Source organism: Sinohyriopsis cumingii, chromosome 11 (genome assembly GCF_028554795.1).
Source record: "Sinohyriopsis cumingii isolate HCF-2022 chromosome 11, ASM2855479v2, whole genome shotgun sequence".
Classification (NCBI taxonomy): Eukaryota; Metazoa; Mollusca; class Bivalvia; order Unionida; family Unionidae; genus Sinohyriopsis; species Sinohyriopsis cumingii.
In genome coordinates, this window is record NC_142971.1 from 53,793,044 (window position 1) to 53,808,082 (window position 15,039).

General features: G+C 34.2%; 1 protein-coding gene across 2 annotated transcripts in view; it reads right to left on the reverse strand.

The window, feature by feature from the left end:
* The window catches only part of LOC149788471 (calcium-dependent secretion activator 1-like), a 237,371-nt gene that overhangs the window by 143,378 nt on the left and 78,954 nt on the right, over window positions 1-15,039 (reverse strand). For both annotated transcript variants that reach the window (XM_089974454.1, XM_089974453.1), the window contains exons 4-6: window positions 9,851-9,944; window positions 6,033-6,154; window positions 4,033-4,144 (exon numbers count right to left, since the gene is read on the reverse strand). In XM_089974454.1, coding sequence (XP_089830580.1) covers window positions 4,033-4,144; window positions 6,033-6,154; window positions 9,851-9,944 — 328 coding nt within the window. The remainder of the gene's footprint in view (window positions 1-4,032; window positions 4,145-6,032; window positions 6,155-9,850; window positions 9,945-15,039) is intronic.

Consider the following 15,039-nt stretch of genomic DNA (forward strand, 5'->3'; position numbering starts at 1 on the left):
ATATTTATGGTTTAGCAGGAGAGGAAAAAGAACAGGCTGACTTGGTTGAGTGCATTGACACAACCTCCACAAAATATGGTATGGAGATTAGCACCAAAAAAAAAAAAAAACTGATGATAAAAAACACCAATGGCATCAGTGCAGAAATAAAGGTCAGTGGACAGAAGCTGGAAAGAGTCACAAGCTTTAAGTACTTGTGATCATTATCACATATGTGAACTCCAAACCAGAACTACTTTGCAGGATTGCCCAGATAACAGCAGCAATAAGAAGGTTGAGACCAATATGGAAAGAGACCAGCACTGCTTCTGGTTCCAAAATCAGGCTGATGCACTCAATTGTCCTATCCATCTTTCTGTATGCTTCTGAAACATGGATGCTCGCATCAGATCTACAAAGAATGATTCAAACCTTCAAAATGAGATGCTGCCACAACATCTTGGGCATCTCATACATGGACCATGTAACCAACGAAGAAGTCCACAACAGGATCCAACGAGCCATCGGATCCTATGAAGACCTCTTGACAACTGTAAAAAAGCATAAACTAAAGTGGTACGGTCATGTCTCAAGATCATCTGGACTGACAAAAACAGTCTTGCAAACACAGTGCGAGGATCCAGAAGAAGAGGCAGACAGAAAAAGAGGTGGGAAGACAACATTAAGGAGTGGATAGGCATGGAATTTGGAGATTCCCAAAGGGCAGTAGAAAACAGAGAAAGATGGAGAGAATTGGTTGTAAAGTCAACTGTGGTGCACCAATGACCACTTGGGTTAAGGGTTTGATGATGATGATGATGATGATGATGACAACGATGATGAACACAACCAGCTATTAAAATTAAATTTGTTAATAACCAAAATTTGATCATGTGAAAGGTATTTTCCAGAACTAATTCAACGACACTTATTGCACAAGCTGAAAGTAAATTTCAAATTGAGACCAGTCTATTCTCTCTCTGGTAAGTGATTATTAGTTATGAAAGATGAGACCATTATATTCCCTCTCTGGTAAGTGATTACCAGTACTGAAGGATGAGACCAGTCTATTCTCTCTCTGGTAAGTGATTATCAGTATTGAAGAATGAGACCAGTCTATTCCCTCTCTGGTAAGTGATTATTAGTATTGAAGAATGAGACCAGTCTATTCCCTCTCTGGTAAGTGATTATCAGTATTGAAGAATGAGACCTGTCTATTCTCTCTGGTAAGTGATTATCAATATTGAAGGATGAGAGTGAAGCATTTGTATAAGCTTGATCATAAAAGATGGACAACAACTACTTGATAAAAAAGAATGGACTTTAAAGTAACAAAGTCAGCTAGAGTCTTGACAGAATATCATTTCATTACAGAGAAATGCTGGTCGATTCTGACTTGGTATTTGCCTAATGGGTGAATGATTCGAAAATTCACCCAACTGCCAGAAGTTTTCACTCACTATATTGAGCTGGGAGTGTGAATGTTCAACCCATGATATATCCCAAGACTTCAGAAACGAAATAAATTTGTACTGAATTTGTGCCCCAACAAAATATATAAACAAAATGCTTTTTTGATACAATGCATTGTAGTTAGTCTTATAAATGATATTATGATAAAGGATAGTCAGTCAGGCTCCGAACAAACCATGTGACCAGTTGGAGTTGAAATTTTATTTTATTAAATTTAAAGTGATTCTCTTCCCTGGAAATACATAAGTGCTCCTACAAAATTCATGGACAAAGACATTCACTGAAATTTATATGGAATTCAAAACTGGAATAATATTTTCTGTGATTCAACAAGAAACTGTTGACATAACAGTACTTTGCAGATTACAACAGGCGTCATTGTCTTCCATTTTGGATTTCAACAGGATTCAAACTCAGTTTCATTCAGGACTTTTTATTACTAGGACTTCTATTTTAAATTCTTGGATTATTTTTGGATTTGATTTGTAAAACCTTAAGTTCTTTTTTCTCATTTTCATTTGATATTCTAGGGAAATAAATTATTTGTTAAATTTTACAAAGCTTTTTGTCTTCACTCTTTTCTGTTACTTATATTGCATAAGACTGACAACACATGGCGCATTGTTCAATGACATAACAGTGAGAAAGAAATCATTTTTGGTTGTGCTCAAAAGTTTGTATATGTTCTCCAAATGAAAACTGGATCCAACAAAATCGCAAACGAGAGGGAAATAATCAACCAATATCTTTAAGACAACTGCAATTCATACACAACATGGTGTAAAACAACCAAGACTGAATTATATCCAGGTCAATGATATGACAGAACCTCACAAATAAAAATCATAATTTGAAAATACACTCACTTGAAAGAAACTGAGAAGCTTTTCACTAGCCTGAGTTACAAAAAGTATCATTAAAGCAAGTTATTCCTGTGTTTACTATTTACCCACAAATATCAATGCCTGTTTGTATTAATTATACCTAAAGATGCAAGGCACATAGAAGCCCAGGTGGTGAATAAACACAACTGGCAGCAAGCAGTAAACTAATTGTTTGAACTTACAGACAGGACATCAAAGAAAAAGGTTATTTGTATTATAAAACAAGCTGACCGTGAAAGCTGACTTTGGATACTTTGAAGAAAAGTTTTTCTTTTTTAAAAGGATATTAATACAAAGGTTATTTTATTACAAAACAAGCCAACCTCTGAAGCTGACTTCGGATTCTTTTAAAGATGCTGATTTGTTTTGTTTTTTATTGAATATACAAAGACAGTCAAGATATGGAAGCTAACTTTGATTCCTTTTCACCAATATTCCCAGGAATTTTGAAAATAAAGTGAAACAATGGAACAATTTTTAAAGTGACACAACATAGTGTTTTGTGCGCGGACATCAGCAACCCAGCATTGCCCAAACGATTTGGAGATAATAAAATCATTTGATGAATTCATGAAGGCCAGAATAGAAGCAGATGCTATCGCCAACAATATGATCATTAACATGGATGAAAGTCTAGTGTACTTTGATATTATTCCTGGCCAGACTGACAATAAGATGGGGATCATAAGTGTGAGAATTAACACATCTCATGCCGATTTGAAAAAAAATCTTTTAGTCTTTGCAGTTTCCGCTTCAGTTGACGTGTTGCCTCTAACAATAATTCTTCACAGTATAAGAAAACTAAAACAAATGTTCATGCACTGAAAGAATGGATCCTATGTGTGCAGATAATGGGTTGTGCTGATGAGATGCTGCTGAAGTGTATTAAAGAGTTTTATCTTAAGCACACAGTTTTATATTTTTTAAAATAAAATTTCAGTTTTAATGCATTTTCCAACATGTAATTTTCAAATGATTTAAATGGTGTCCCACTATTTATGACTCAGGAAAACTATGTGTCCCAGAACATTGTTCACAAGAAAAGTACTGTCAAAATTAATTTATGGTGTCCCAACATACATAGCAAATATGGCATGCTAAGGTTCTTGGGCTATTCTTACTGCATGCATTATTCCCAGTTTCCAAATGAAGACAAGAATTGCTCAACATGGATCATAATTCTGTCCAAATTGGACCAGATAAAACTAACTCCATTCAAGGTATCTGTGTAAAAGTGTTCATACCAAACTGTCTCTGAGCATGTTGAAAGGTTCTTGAGCTACACCAGTTATAGGCAAGCATCCCATCTAAAGATGTGAAGTCCATGTCAAGGGCCATAACTCTTTCTAAAATGGCGCTGACAAGACAAAACCAATAAATGGCACATCTAGGTATCGAAGCCAATGTGAACAGCAAATTGCATCAAACTTTGCTGAATGTAAACAGTTCCTGATCTATGAGGGGTAAAAGGATTTGATGTAGTGATGAATTAAAAAAGGCAATAACTTGATCAAAGCTGGACCTAAAAGACAAATCTACATGTAATATGCACTTCACCCACTAAATGCCATCCACTTATGTGTCTAAGCTGCAGAGCTATGGTTCTTACAGAAACTGGATGGACAAAAAAGATGGACATTGCCTCAGTGCTCCTATATCTTAATGTCAGGGCCTAATCACTCCAATCCTTGCATACCTTGCCCAGCTCCTTGTCTTCCAGACTCAGCATCCCAGAACTCTCTGTGTAAAGCTTGACCTTAACCACTGGGAGGGGGTGGGTTGTTGTGAAGTCACCTTGTGTGTCCCAACTGGTATGGATAAAAAAAAGCATTTATATAATTGTCATCTGCTGTTAAAGTGTTGATGTATGTCTTTCCTCCTTCTCACTTAATTTAGGTGCCTGCATATTCCACTTTGTAGAGACCAATCTCAATTCTAACACATAATTACACATCTTTGTACACTTTCATTAGATCCAAAAATACTGAAGGAGTCGTCTTGTTAATTTTGTGAAGCAACTGCTCCAGAGTAAAAGAAATGGAGAACAAATGGCCTTACTACATAACAAATAAAAAGAAGTCTGTTTTACAAACAACAAAACCTTTATTTAATTAGTGTATATTAAAATTCATACTAAAATACTGAAGCCAGGTAGATTACAGAGAAATGGCCTTTTGCCATACATGTCAATCTGCTTTCATTGTCAACATGAAAGAAAAAACCCACAAGATTAATAAACTCAATCATTCTGGCAAAACAGAAAGTCACACTCTTATGGTCTAGTGTTAGCAACAAACCAATTTTTTTTCAATATCGTCTTATGATCATTTTAGTACAGCATAATAAATAAAAGAGAAGAATTTAAATAGAGTTCATAATAACAACAAACTGACAATTAAAAAAATTATGTTTATTTTCACTTAATAATTTCTCATATACAAGTATTCATTTACTTCTTCTTTTGTACAAAACTGTATTGTGTTTCCATGTGGCATGCAAAATTAAGTACGGAGCTTGGTAAAAATTGGAATAAATTTATCTACTCCAAGATTATCTGCATTCATCTGAAAGAACTTATTTTTGGTAATGGCTTTTCACAAACCTGCAAGTATCTAAACTTAATTATTATCAGGTGAATGTTGATCCAGGCTAACTAGAATTTCTTTTAAATGAAAAAGATGTTCTTTTAAGAATATTGCCAATTTTGTTCACTGAATGTCCTTATGATCTATCACAAGTTTGTTTAACATTTGTTGTGATCAGATTAATACACAAGTTTTGTTGTGTTTTTTTTCCTTCAATGTTAATAACCAATTAATTGAGAGAGCAATCTGACAGAAATTCAAATTTACAGCTGGTGCTGGTAGGGTTACAAGTTTTTGAAAACAACCTTTCACACAACTGAATTTGGTAGTAAACACCGTCCTACTATTATATTTCTACAATAGCTGGCTGAGTAAGAGTTTATTTTCGGCCAGTGAAAATGCTTAATACTTGTGAGATGGTTGTTGTTGTTGTAGGTCTTAATGCCATTTTTCAGCACAAGACAGGCTATACATGGCGGCCAGTATTAATGGTGGAGGAAGAACCCGGAAAACCCCCGGAAAGAACCACCGACCCACGAGAAGCTACTGGCAAGCTTTCTCACATAACCACATTAGCCGAATCCGAGACTCAAACCGACGCAGACAGAGGTGAGATGGCAGTGATCCATAACGGTGAGCTCTTCAGACCACTCGGCCACTCTGGGCCCCTACTTGTGAGATGGAATGTGCTAAGAAATCCAAATGATGCTACAGATCCAAGTCATTAATGCTTATAAGGACTTACTTGCAATGGAAAATTTACCCAGTTCCTTTTTTATAATGATCTTCACATCAGCCATAAAAGTGAGCTGCATTGAAAGTGAGGGATCGTATATTAAGGTGTTCTAAGAAGGATGTGTCCTGATAGTGTATAAAAGCAAATACAAATATGGATCAGATCATGTGAAATAACATTACAACTGGCTCTCATAAGTAAAACTAAAATGAAATGACAGAAGCAGCCGTGATAAAACACAATTTAGCAGTTTAAAATTGGATTGCTGACCATATATGCATTATTAAAAGGGACAGTAATATACAGACAGGCATTACATTGAGGGTCCACTGTATTAACACCTTTATCTCACTCAAAAGAGTCTGCATACTGTACCATGGTTTTGAGGCCTCTGCCTGATCAGTTTGCAGCTTCTCTCCTCCTTCCACCTCCATTGTACAGTAAACTATCTTGTTGGGGGCTAATGACTTTAAACCCTTCACTTCTATCACATGAACCTGTCAAGGAAACCAAGTAAAGGAAGTTATTACATTTGTAAAGAAATATTGCAAAATCTCCATATTTTTCCACTTTCTCCAAAATATTTGTAGAGAAAATGAATCAAGGACTTTTAAATTGGGTAGTGAATTTTTCTATTACATGTGACAAAGACAAGTTGCAAGAAAGGAAATAATTATACTTCTAGAAATGATACTTTTTTGTTTCACTTTGATACAATGTTCAAACCAGGATTTTATTTCTAGGGGTCAAGGGGCACAACAGTATTGGAAATGGTGGACCATTTTCTGGGGCCAGATATTTTACAACGGAAACTTGATCCCTTCAAGAGACTGATACCCCACTGGCATAAAAGAATTTTGAGAAATTCAAAATATTACCATCTTTTTAACTTCAGAATGCTGAAACCATCTTTGATATTCTTCATCTAGAACAAGATTTGCAAATCTGATGCTATAGTGACCATATTGGATGTCAACTTGGTACTAATTTCACTTAGACCAAAAGAAGTCTTCTGGTTGAAACCCAAGTTGATTCAACTTCTAGAGGAGGAACAACATTAACAAAGTTTTGAAGATGGATGCCATGTTGGCCATATTCAAAATCAGATTGATACCATTCAGTAACTAGGCATCATAATAAGTCTCTATGACTGTGTGTGTGTGTTTGTGTGTGTGTGTGTGCATGCATATATCTGTCTGTCTGTATGTATGTATGTATGTATGTATGTATGTATGTATGTATGTATGTATGCATGCATGCAGAACTGCAAAAAGAAACAATGGATGATAAAAGCTTCCAAACAAACAAAAGAAAGAAGAACAATAATATAAAAATAACAGAATAAAAGTAACTATGTCAAAATTCAGTAAACTATAAAACAAAGTTAAAGGTAAAAAATACAAAATGTGTAGAATATAAATTTCCAATTCTTTGATGGTTTAAGTAAATCTGAATGGAAGGACCAATGGCAAAACAAAAAAGGGGACTACTATAGGGTCCCATATTTCAATTCAAAGCCCTAATGAACCAAGATGGTACCATACCAAAAACATGAAGTAACTTTTTTGCTTTTATCTGCTATGACATATTAACAAAATCAGCAATTCTTACAATCAATGAACTGATTATTTCTTTAATTATAAGTTTTTATTAATCCCTGAAAGAAATTAAATACACAGTTTTCCAATCAATTAAAGAGTGTAAAATCAAAATGACATAATATTCCATTCTTAGCATTTTTAAATACTGGATCCAACTAGTGATAGATAATGAGGCATTGTTGACATATTCTACTGTCAATGATATGCTGACATATCCTACTGACAATGATATGTTGACATATCCTCCTGTCAATGATATGTTGATATATCCTACTGTCAATGGTATGTTGACATATGCTACTGTCAATGATATGTTGATATATCCTACTGTCAATGCTATATTGATATATCCTACTGTCAATAATATGCTAACATATCCTACTGACAATGTTATGTTGATATATGCTACTGTCAATGATATGTTGATATATCCTACTGTCAATGCAATATTGATATATCCTACTGTCAATGATATGGTGACATATCCTACTGACAATGATATGTTGATATATTGTACTGTCAATGATATGTTGATATATCCTACCGTCAATGATATATTGATATATCCTACTGTAAGTGAGAAAATGAATTGGAATTCTTACTTGTAATAGCAATGGAAGCAGTGGTGATATATCCTACTGTCAATGAGAAAATAATGAATTGGAATTAATGTGCAACTAATTTATGACTAGTGATGGATAATGAGACATCATTCATATATCCTATTGTTAACAAGTTAATGATGAATTGGAATTAATGTTTAATTTTTTTTTACTCAATGACAAATGTGATTTTAGTTAATAAACTGTTTGCAATGTCACAATTGTTTTAGAGAAGTTTTGTTTGCAAGTGTAGAGTCATCTCTAACCAAGGAAAATGGCAAATTAGATATATCAAAATGCTGACATCAGGATGCTTGGAGCTAAATGGCAACATCACACATCAAGCAGCAACCTTGGTTGAAATTCTTCAACAAATGATAGACAATTGATTGATAACTTTGCTATTTATTGGGAATGTATTGTGGAGGTGAAATTCACAGGCTGAAAGACAAACTTGATTCTCCAAGCTCCATAACATCATCCCATCCTAACTTCAGCCACTAAGAAGATCCAAATGAAACAGAATCCTATCACACATACCTTTAACTCACCCATGTATAATCATGTTTCACAATTGACATTGCTTAGAGATATAACAGAAATGTAAAATTTGACTTCTTCATTCATAAATATTTCTGTGCATTTCTGTTTCATTTTCCCAATATACTGCAACATGCACTGCATAACACGCTAAAATATTGCAGTATGAGATTTCTGGTGATGCTTAACTCTTTCTGGATCTACTCCTGTTGCACATAGGTAAACATAGAAACAACTTATTGACTTAAGTTACTTGTAGGTCACTTCTATGCTACTTATCCTTTGCATATGTAATAAAGAAAGTGAAATGTTAGTCTGTACAAAACATAAGCACAGTAAAAGTCTAAACAAGACTCCCTTGTCTTATATGTCTCTATATTTTTAACTATTGGTACATAATTTCATCTAATTGTTGTCATCTTTATTCATGGCTGTAAATGGTAGTGATGATCTTAAGTTAGATTTTGCCTACATAAATAAGGTCTCTTTTAGGAATGTTTAGAGCATAAATTACATAGGATTTATAAATAGATTCTTACATGTGTTGACCATTATGAACAATAATCTTAATAAAAATAAGACTTGTTGATGAAACTGGGTTAACTTCTCATTGGCTGGTGAGGTCTGGACAGTTCTAGATGAATTAAGTGATTTCATATTGGATGGGCTACGTCACATGAGTAGGTATTTCAAAATATTTATTGAGTAGTATGATCGGTTACATTGGAGAATGTTGTGAAAAATAGTCAAAATAGAAGGTATATATAAGGAGAGAAATGAGCAATCAGATTGATTCCTATTTTGAAATCATTTTATCTCCTGTGTTCTTGCTGAAATTTAAAGTCTGCCGCAAATTTTTATGATGCACTTAGATATTATTTGCGATGAAAAACATTTGTTTGGACTTTTCAATGGAAACAGAAAGTGCGCATATTTTTGGATGATAATATTACTCTGGAACTACTGCGAATGTTTCAAAGGAGTTTTGGACAATGCCATTTTGACAGCATCACAAAGGTCAATGTGTTGGAATCAATTCAGATATAGTTATTTATGGTAAATGGAAATATATTCGATTTTTATGTCAGGATTTATAGCTACCCATTTACATGAATACCTTCTGTAAAACCAATGACTCATATTTATATATGGACACAATTTCTTTTTTGTGGTGGCCCAGGAAGAAGCAGTGTGTTAATGTCTTAATTCATTGACTTTTGTGTAAATTCACTATTATCTTGTGCACAAGTATAGTAAGAGAATGACTTGTATTTCACCTACAAGTCAGGTAGGCTTAATTTTGATGCCTAATTCAACTACCAGAATATGTCACCTATAGGTGACCTACATGTATAGTAAATAGTTACTTAATAGTCCTTTATAAATAATGAACACAAGTACCCTTTAATACACATACAGGTTGTTCCCTAAGGGATAGAATAAATCCTACCTCTAATGTAAATGGCAAGACAACATCCACTTTTGACAGACTGGGTTCATTATCTTCTGTAAAATCCGTCTTGGACAGTGATGTGTGATGAGTTCTGCAAATAAACCAGAAAGGAATTTAATAATTTATAATTTAAGAAGAGTAACTCAAGTTTACTTTGAAACAAACTTCATATATGTAGTTGATAGAAGCATGTCAACATTTATTGAGTAAAGTTAAGGAAATCAAGTCAGTTTGTCATCGTTTTATTAAACTTGATAAATCCCTCACAACAAATTATGTAGCAATAGAAGAAGAAAAAATATGCACAAAAAACCCCACTTAAAATGTTCAGTATGAACTGGATAAATGGAGTATACACACACACAACCTGATCTCAATGTGTTCATTTACCATTACTGCAGTACAAATGCTGTATTATCACATAACTGGTACATTTTAGAGTGTTTGAAGTATATTCATTTTTGTCAACACATTAACATATCACTTTCTGTGAACCTGGTTCATCAAGTTATGCCAATGAAATTCTTGAGCAGCATTCTCATTACCGATTGGCTGTGAATTTTCATCCCCCTGACTACTGCTATCAACAATATGAGGGCCATCTTTCCAACTGAAAGTCAAATGGATATTGGGACAAAATTAGTTGCCTATCACAAACAAGAGTCTCTTCAAGGGACTGATGCTCTACTGCTGAAAACAATTTTGAGGAATTTACGATAAGACAATTTCTTCCTTTGAACTGCAGAGTACTGAAACCATCTCTGACATTCTTCTGCAATAATAAGGTTTTCAAATTAACTGCTTTGATAGACATAGGCATCAACTTGCCTCCATTTTCATTTAGGACCAACAAGGCATTGTATGAAGTCTTCTGGTAGAAATCCCATCTTCATATGACTTTTCATTTTGAAGGAGTAACAAACACAAGATTTTCATGAAAACAGCCATGGTGGCCATATTCAATATCAGATTGGCACTATTTTTATTTTGTACCAACTTGATATTATAAGAAGTCTTTTGGTGAAAGCACAATGTCGATATGATCAGCCATCTAGGAGAAGTAGTAATAAAAAGATTTTCAAAATAGCCATTGCAGAATTCATATTGGCACGATTTTCATCTACAACCAACCAGACAACAAAAGAAGTGAAAACCCTATAATGATATGACCATTCATTCAAAAGAAACAGTTGTAACAAGATTTTCAAGCTGACCACCATAGCAGTAATAATGAATGGCAACATTAGGACCAAATAAATATCAGAATGAGTTGTTTAGTAAAACCCAATTTGATATAACCATGCATTCAAGAGTAGTGATAACGTTATCAATATGGCTGCTGTTGTAGCCACATTAGACATCAAATCAAAACCATTTCATTTTGGACCAACTATGCATCATTAAGAAGCCTTTTGGTGAAAATCCAATGGCAATATTACGTTTCAATCAGATGGATTAGCAATGAAAAGAATTTAAAGATGGTCACTATGGTGGCCATAAAGGTCATTAGATTGGTCCCATTTTTAATTTAGGATCAACTAGACATCATCAAGTCTTGCAGTGAAAATCCCATGCTGATAATGACCATCTATTCAAGAGGAGATTCAACAACAAGATTCTCAAATTAGCCACTGTGACAGTTATATTGGTAATCAGATCCACACCTTTTTGATTTAGGACCAACTATGCATCATAAAAATTCTGGTAAATATTCTACATCAATATGGCTTTCCATTCAGGAGGAGAACCAATAACAGGATTTTCAAGATGGCCACTGACTCTGTGGTGGCCATACTGTACATCAGACCCACGCCATTTCATTTAGGACCAACTTTAGATCATAATAAATCTTTTAGTGAAAACCGTATGTTTCTATGACCATTGATTCAGGAAAATAACTTGTCTTTCAAGATTACAATGTGGTAGCCATATTGGACGTCCAAAGCAGTACCATTTTCATTCAGGGCAACTAAAAGATGAGTAAACATTTGCACACTCAGCTAAAATGAAAATGTGAGATAACCTTGAAGAAAACCTTTCACACCTATCCAATGTGAACATACATTCAATGCAAAAAAAAGCCTGCCAGCTAAAAGAAGAATGTTGACAAATGCTTGTCTCTCAATTGACAAAAAGTTATCCAACCACAGCATTCTTCCATATCAAATAGTGGAATCAACACGTTTCGGTGGAAACTTTGTGAACAGTCATTGAAATCACGTATATGATGCCTCAACTGCTTCATCTGACCTAACCAAAGTAAACTACATGTATGTATGTAACTTCTCACTGGAACTCACATTAGAGATCCACTGTTGAATTATGTATGTATCAAATGTTCAATAGATTTTGAAAGGACAGTTGCTCTTTAAATGACAATTAGTAAAACAAATCTACTTCTATTGTAACTGCTTACTGAATTGTACAATATTGCTTCAACTTGTGTCTGGGACTATTGTTTCATGTGCAGGAATTGAAAGGTGCAGCATCTGAGCCAGATTTAAAAATTAAAAAAAAAACGAAAATCATTTGTTTTTCTTTCTAGATTCTTTCTACTAAAGTAAACTGTGTGATAAACAGAATCTCAAATAGGTAATGATTTAATACTGAATTTCTGAAATTTGTTGAATAATTTCCAGCTTCTTCTCACCAGAGGTCACAAAAGCTGGAAACTGTTCAACTCATTTAATAAATTCATTATGAATCATTACCCATTTGAGATGCTCTATTAATGAGATGCATTATTACACACATATGAAATGTTTTAACATCATTCATACCATTAATGTAGCTTGGCACAGTGAACTCAGTGAGATTGGGGGACAATGTGGTGCACTTGTAACTGTTGAACTTCTAAATACTGAACTAGATTTCTTTTATAACACAAAATATGTCTTACTGAAGATCAAAAAGATTTAAGTCCCAAAATATTCAAAACTACAGAAAAGTTGATTGTAATCTATGCATACAAAAAAAAAAAAACATGCCAAATTTCATGCCCCTTGCAGGATGAAGGATGTTGAATGGACCCAATGTTTTCTGATGCATGTCATAACAGGCCATTAATGAATGGAAGCAACTGGTGGCTCAGTGGTTAGTTTGTGTACAGGACATGTACTGGCTCAAATGCCTGTCCTTATCAGCAAGCATAATAAACAAACCTGTATAGATAAAACATTACAAATATAGACAACAAAAAGGTGCAAAGCTTGAGACACATCTAAACCAGCAGTCTAATGTGTGTGCCAAGTTTCAGAGAGACATTTTGGAGTTGTATTACAGATGGACAGATGGAGAAACAACAGTGACAGATGGATAGACAAATGGAAGCCAATTATACAGTCTAGCCACAGCAAATGTCATTCAACGGCACATTTTTATGTGCAGTAACAAGTAAGCTAGTGGAAACTGGATAAATTTCAAATACTTAAAAATGGCATTTATTTTATATCATCATTGTATGATATAAGGGAAATTATACACTATACATGGCTACATATCTTCTTCCATACCTATCCACAGCAAAACAGATATGTAAATATCCAAATTGATTTATGGTAACATAGCAAAGTACACTGTGGACTCTATAACAGTCATTGAGAACCTGGATGTCAATATGCAAGTTATGTAAGACTCTGACACTGTACTACTTGATTATTGAAGCTGACAACTCCATATTTGTCTAAGACTGCTCCAGTGGCCTAGTGGTTAGAGCATCGGCCTCTGATGTGAGAGGTTGCAAGTTTGACCCCCCCCCCCACAGTCATACCAAAGAGTTATAAAAATGGTACTAATAACTGCCTCACTAGGCACTCAGCATTAAGAGGTTAGTGTTAGGACTGGTTGACCTGGTGTCATGATAATGTGACTGGGTGGGACATCATATCATGTTACATGTCTGTGGCATGATGTCCTAGTGCTATATATCACTATAAACTGTCACACTGAAGACATTGTAGCAATGACTGGAAAATTGTTATAGCTATGTTAAAAACCCAAATCACAAACACACACACACTCATATGTTTATTTTACCAAAACCCATTACTCAGATAAGCTGAAAATGATCCATAAATAGTCTGATGATGTACTTTTACTTTAAGATCAATTAAATATTACATCCAAATTGCTATAAGTAAATAAAGTTTATCAAACCTTACTGGATGTAATTGTATGTGAGGCTTTTTGTTCTTGTGGAATGGTGTAAGAAAGCTCAAGATAACAGCTTTTTCACTGTATTGATTTAACATTATTTACTGGCATTTATCAATGAATACAGGCATTATTTGCATGCAAATGTTCTTTACCATGTCATACAAAGTGGAATGGTATACTGTTAATCAACTTGCTAACAAGCATGAAATCATCCATGCCATGTGTAGGCACTTTCACTGACATTGATGCAAGGTTTGAATAGATGCTCATACATTTCAATTTGTCACTAAACAAACGTCACAGTTTTTAAAAAAAATGGAATCATGTTTTGTTGTGAATCAGCAACAAAATGCAGTCACTGAATACACAATGTTTCTTGTGTACATGTGATGTTTGTTGAAACCTCTTGGATAAGGTTAATGATTTTTCAGAGGATGCAAGTACTGAAAATAAAGGTAATTTGTACCAAAAAAACTCTCTGCTGACATATTTCCAATGTGATTTCATACATTTTACTGAGTATTTCCATATTGGAAGAGGGCATGAACTAGCGTTGTTCCGATTATCGATTATAATTGAACATCAGTTGGTTGAGCAAACCGATAAGATAATCAGTTGTGAAACTCCATAATCGATTATGTTAAAGGGAGACTACTTTTTAGATGTATGCAAAGCACAAAGGTTAGTAAAACTCCCAGCCACTAAAGTTGACCTGAAATTTATTAATTCCCTTCACAACTACAAATATAAAACCATATGATATTTCATAGGTGCAAAATTTCATAATTAGGAACATATAGCCATTATTACATGATCAAGTTGTTAAATAGTTGAGTTAATAAATTTAAACACATTTTGATGATTTGTTTCAGTTTTAAATGCAACATTATTTGTAGTATTTGTAAACAATGACAAACAAGAAAAACATGTCCTTCTACGCTTAAAATTATAGACACATCACATGTGAATGAAAGGATTTTGGGTGATTGTAGCAGTATTTCAGTTGCACATGACTTATCAGCCATAAAACG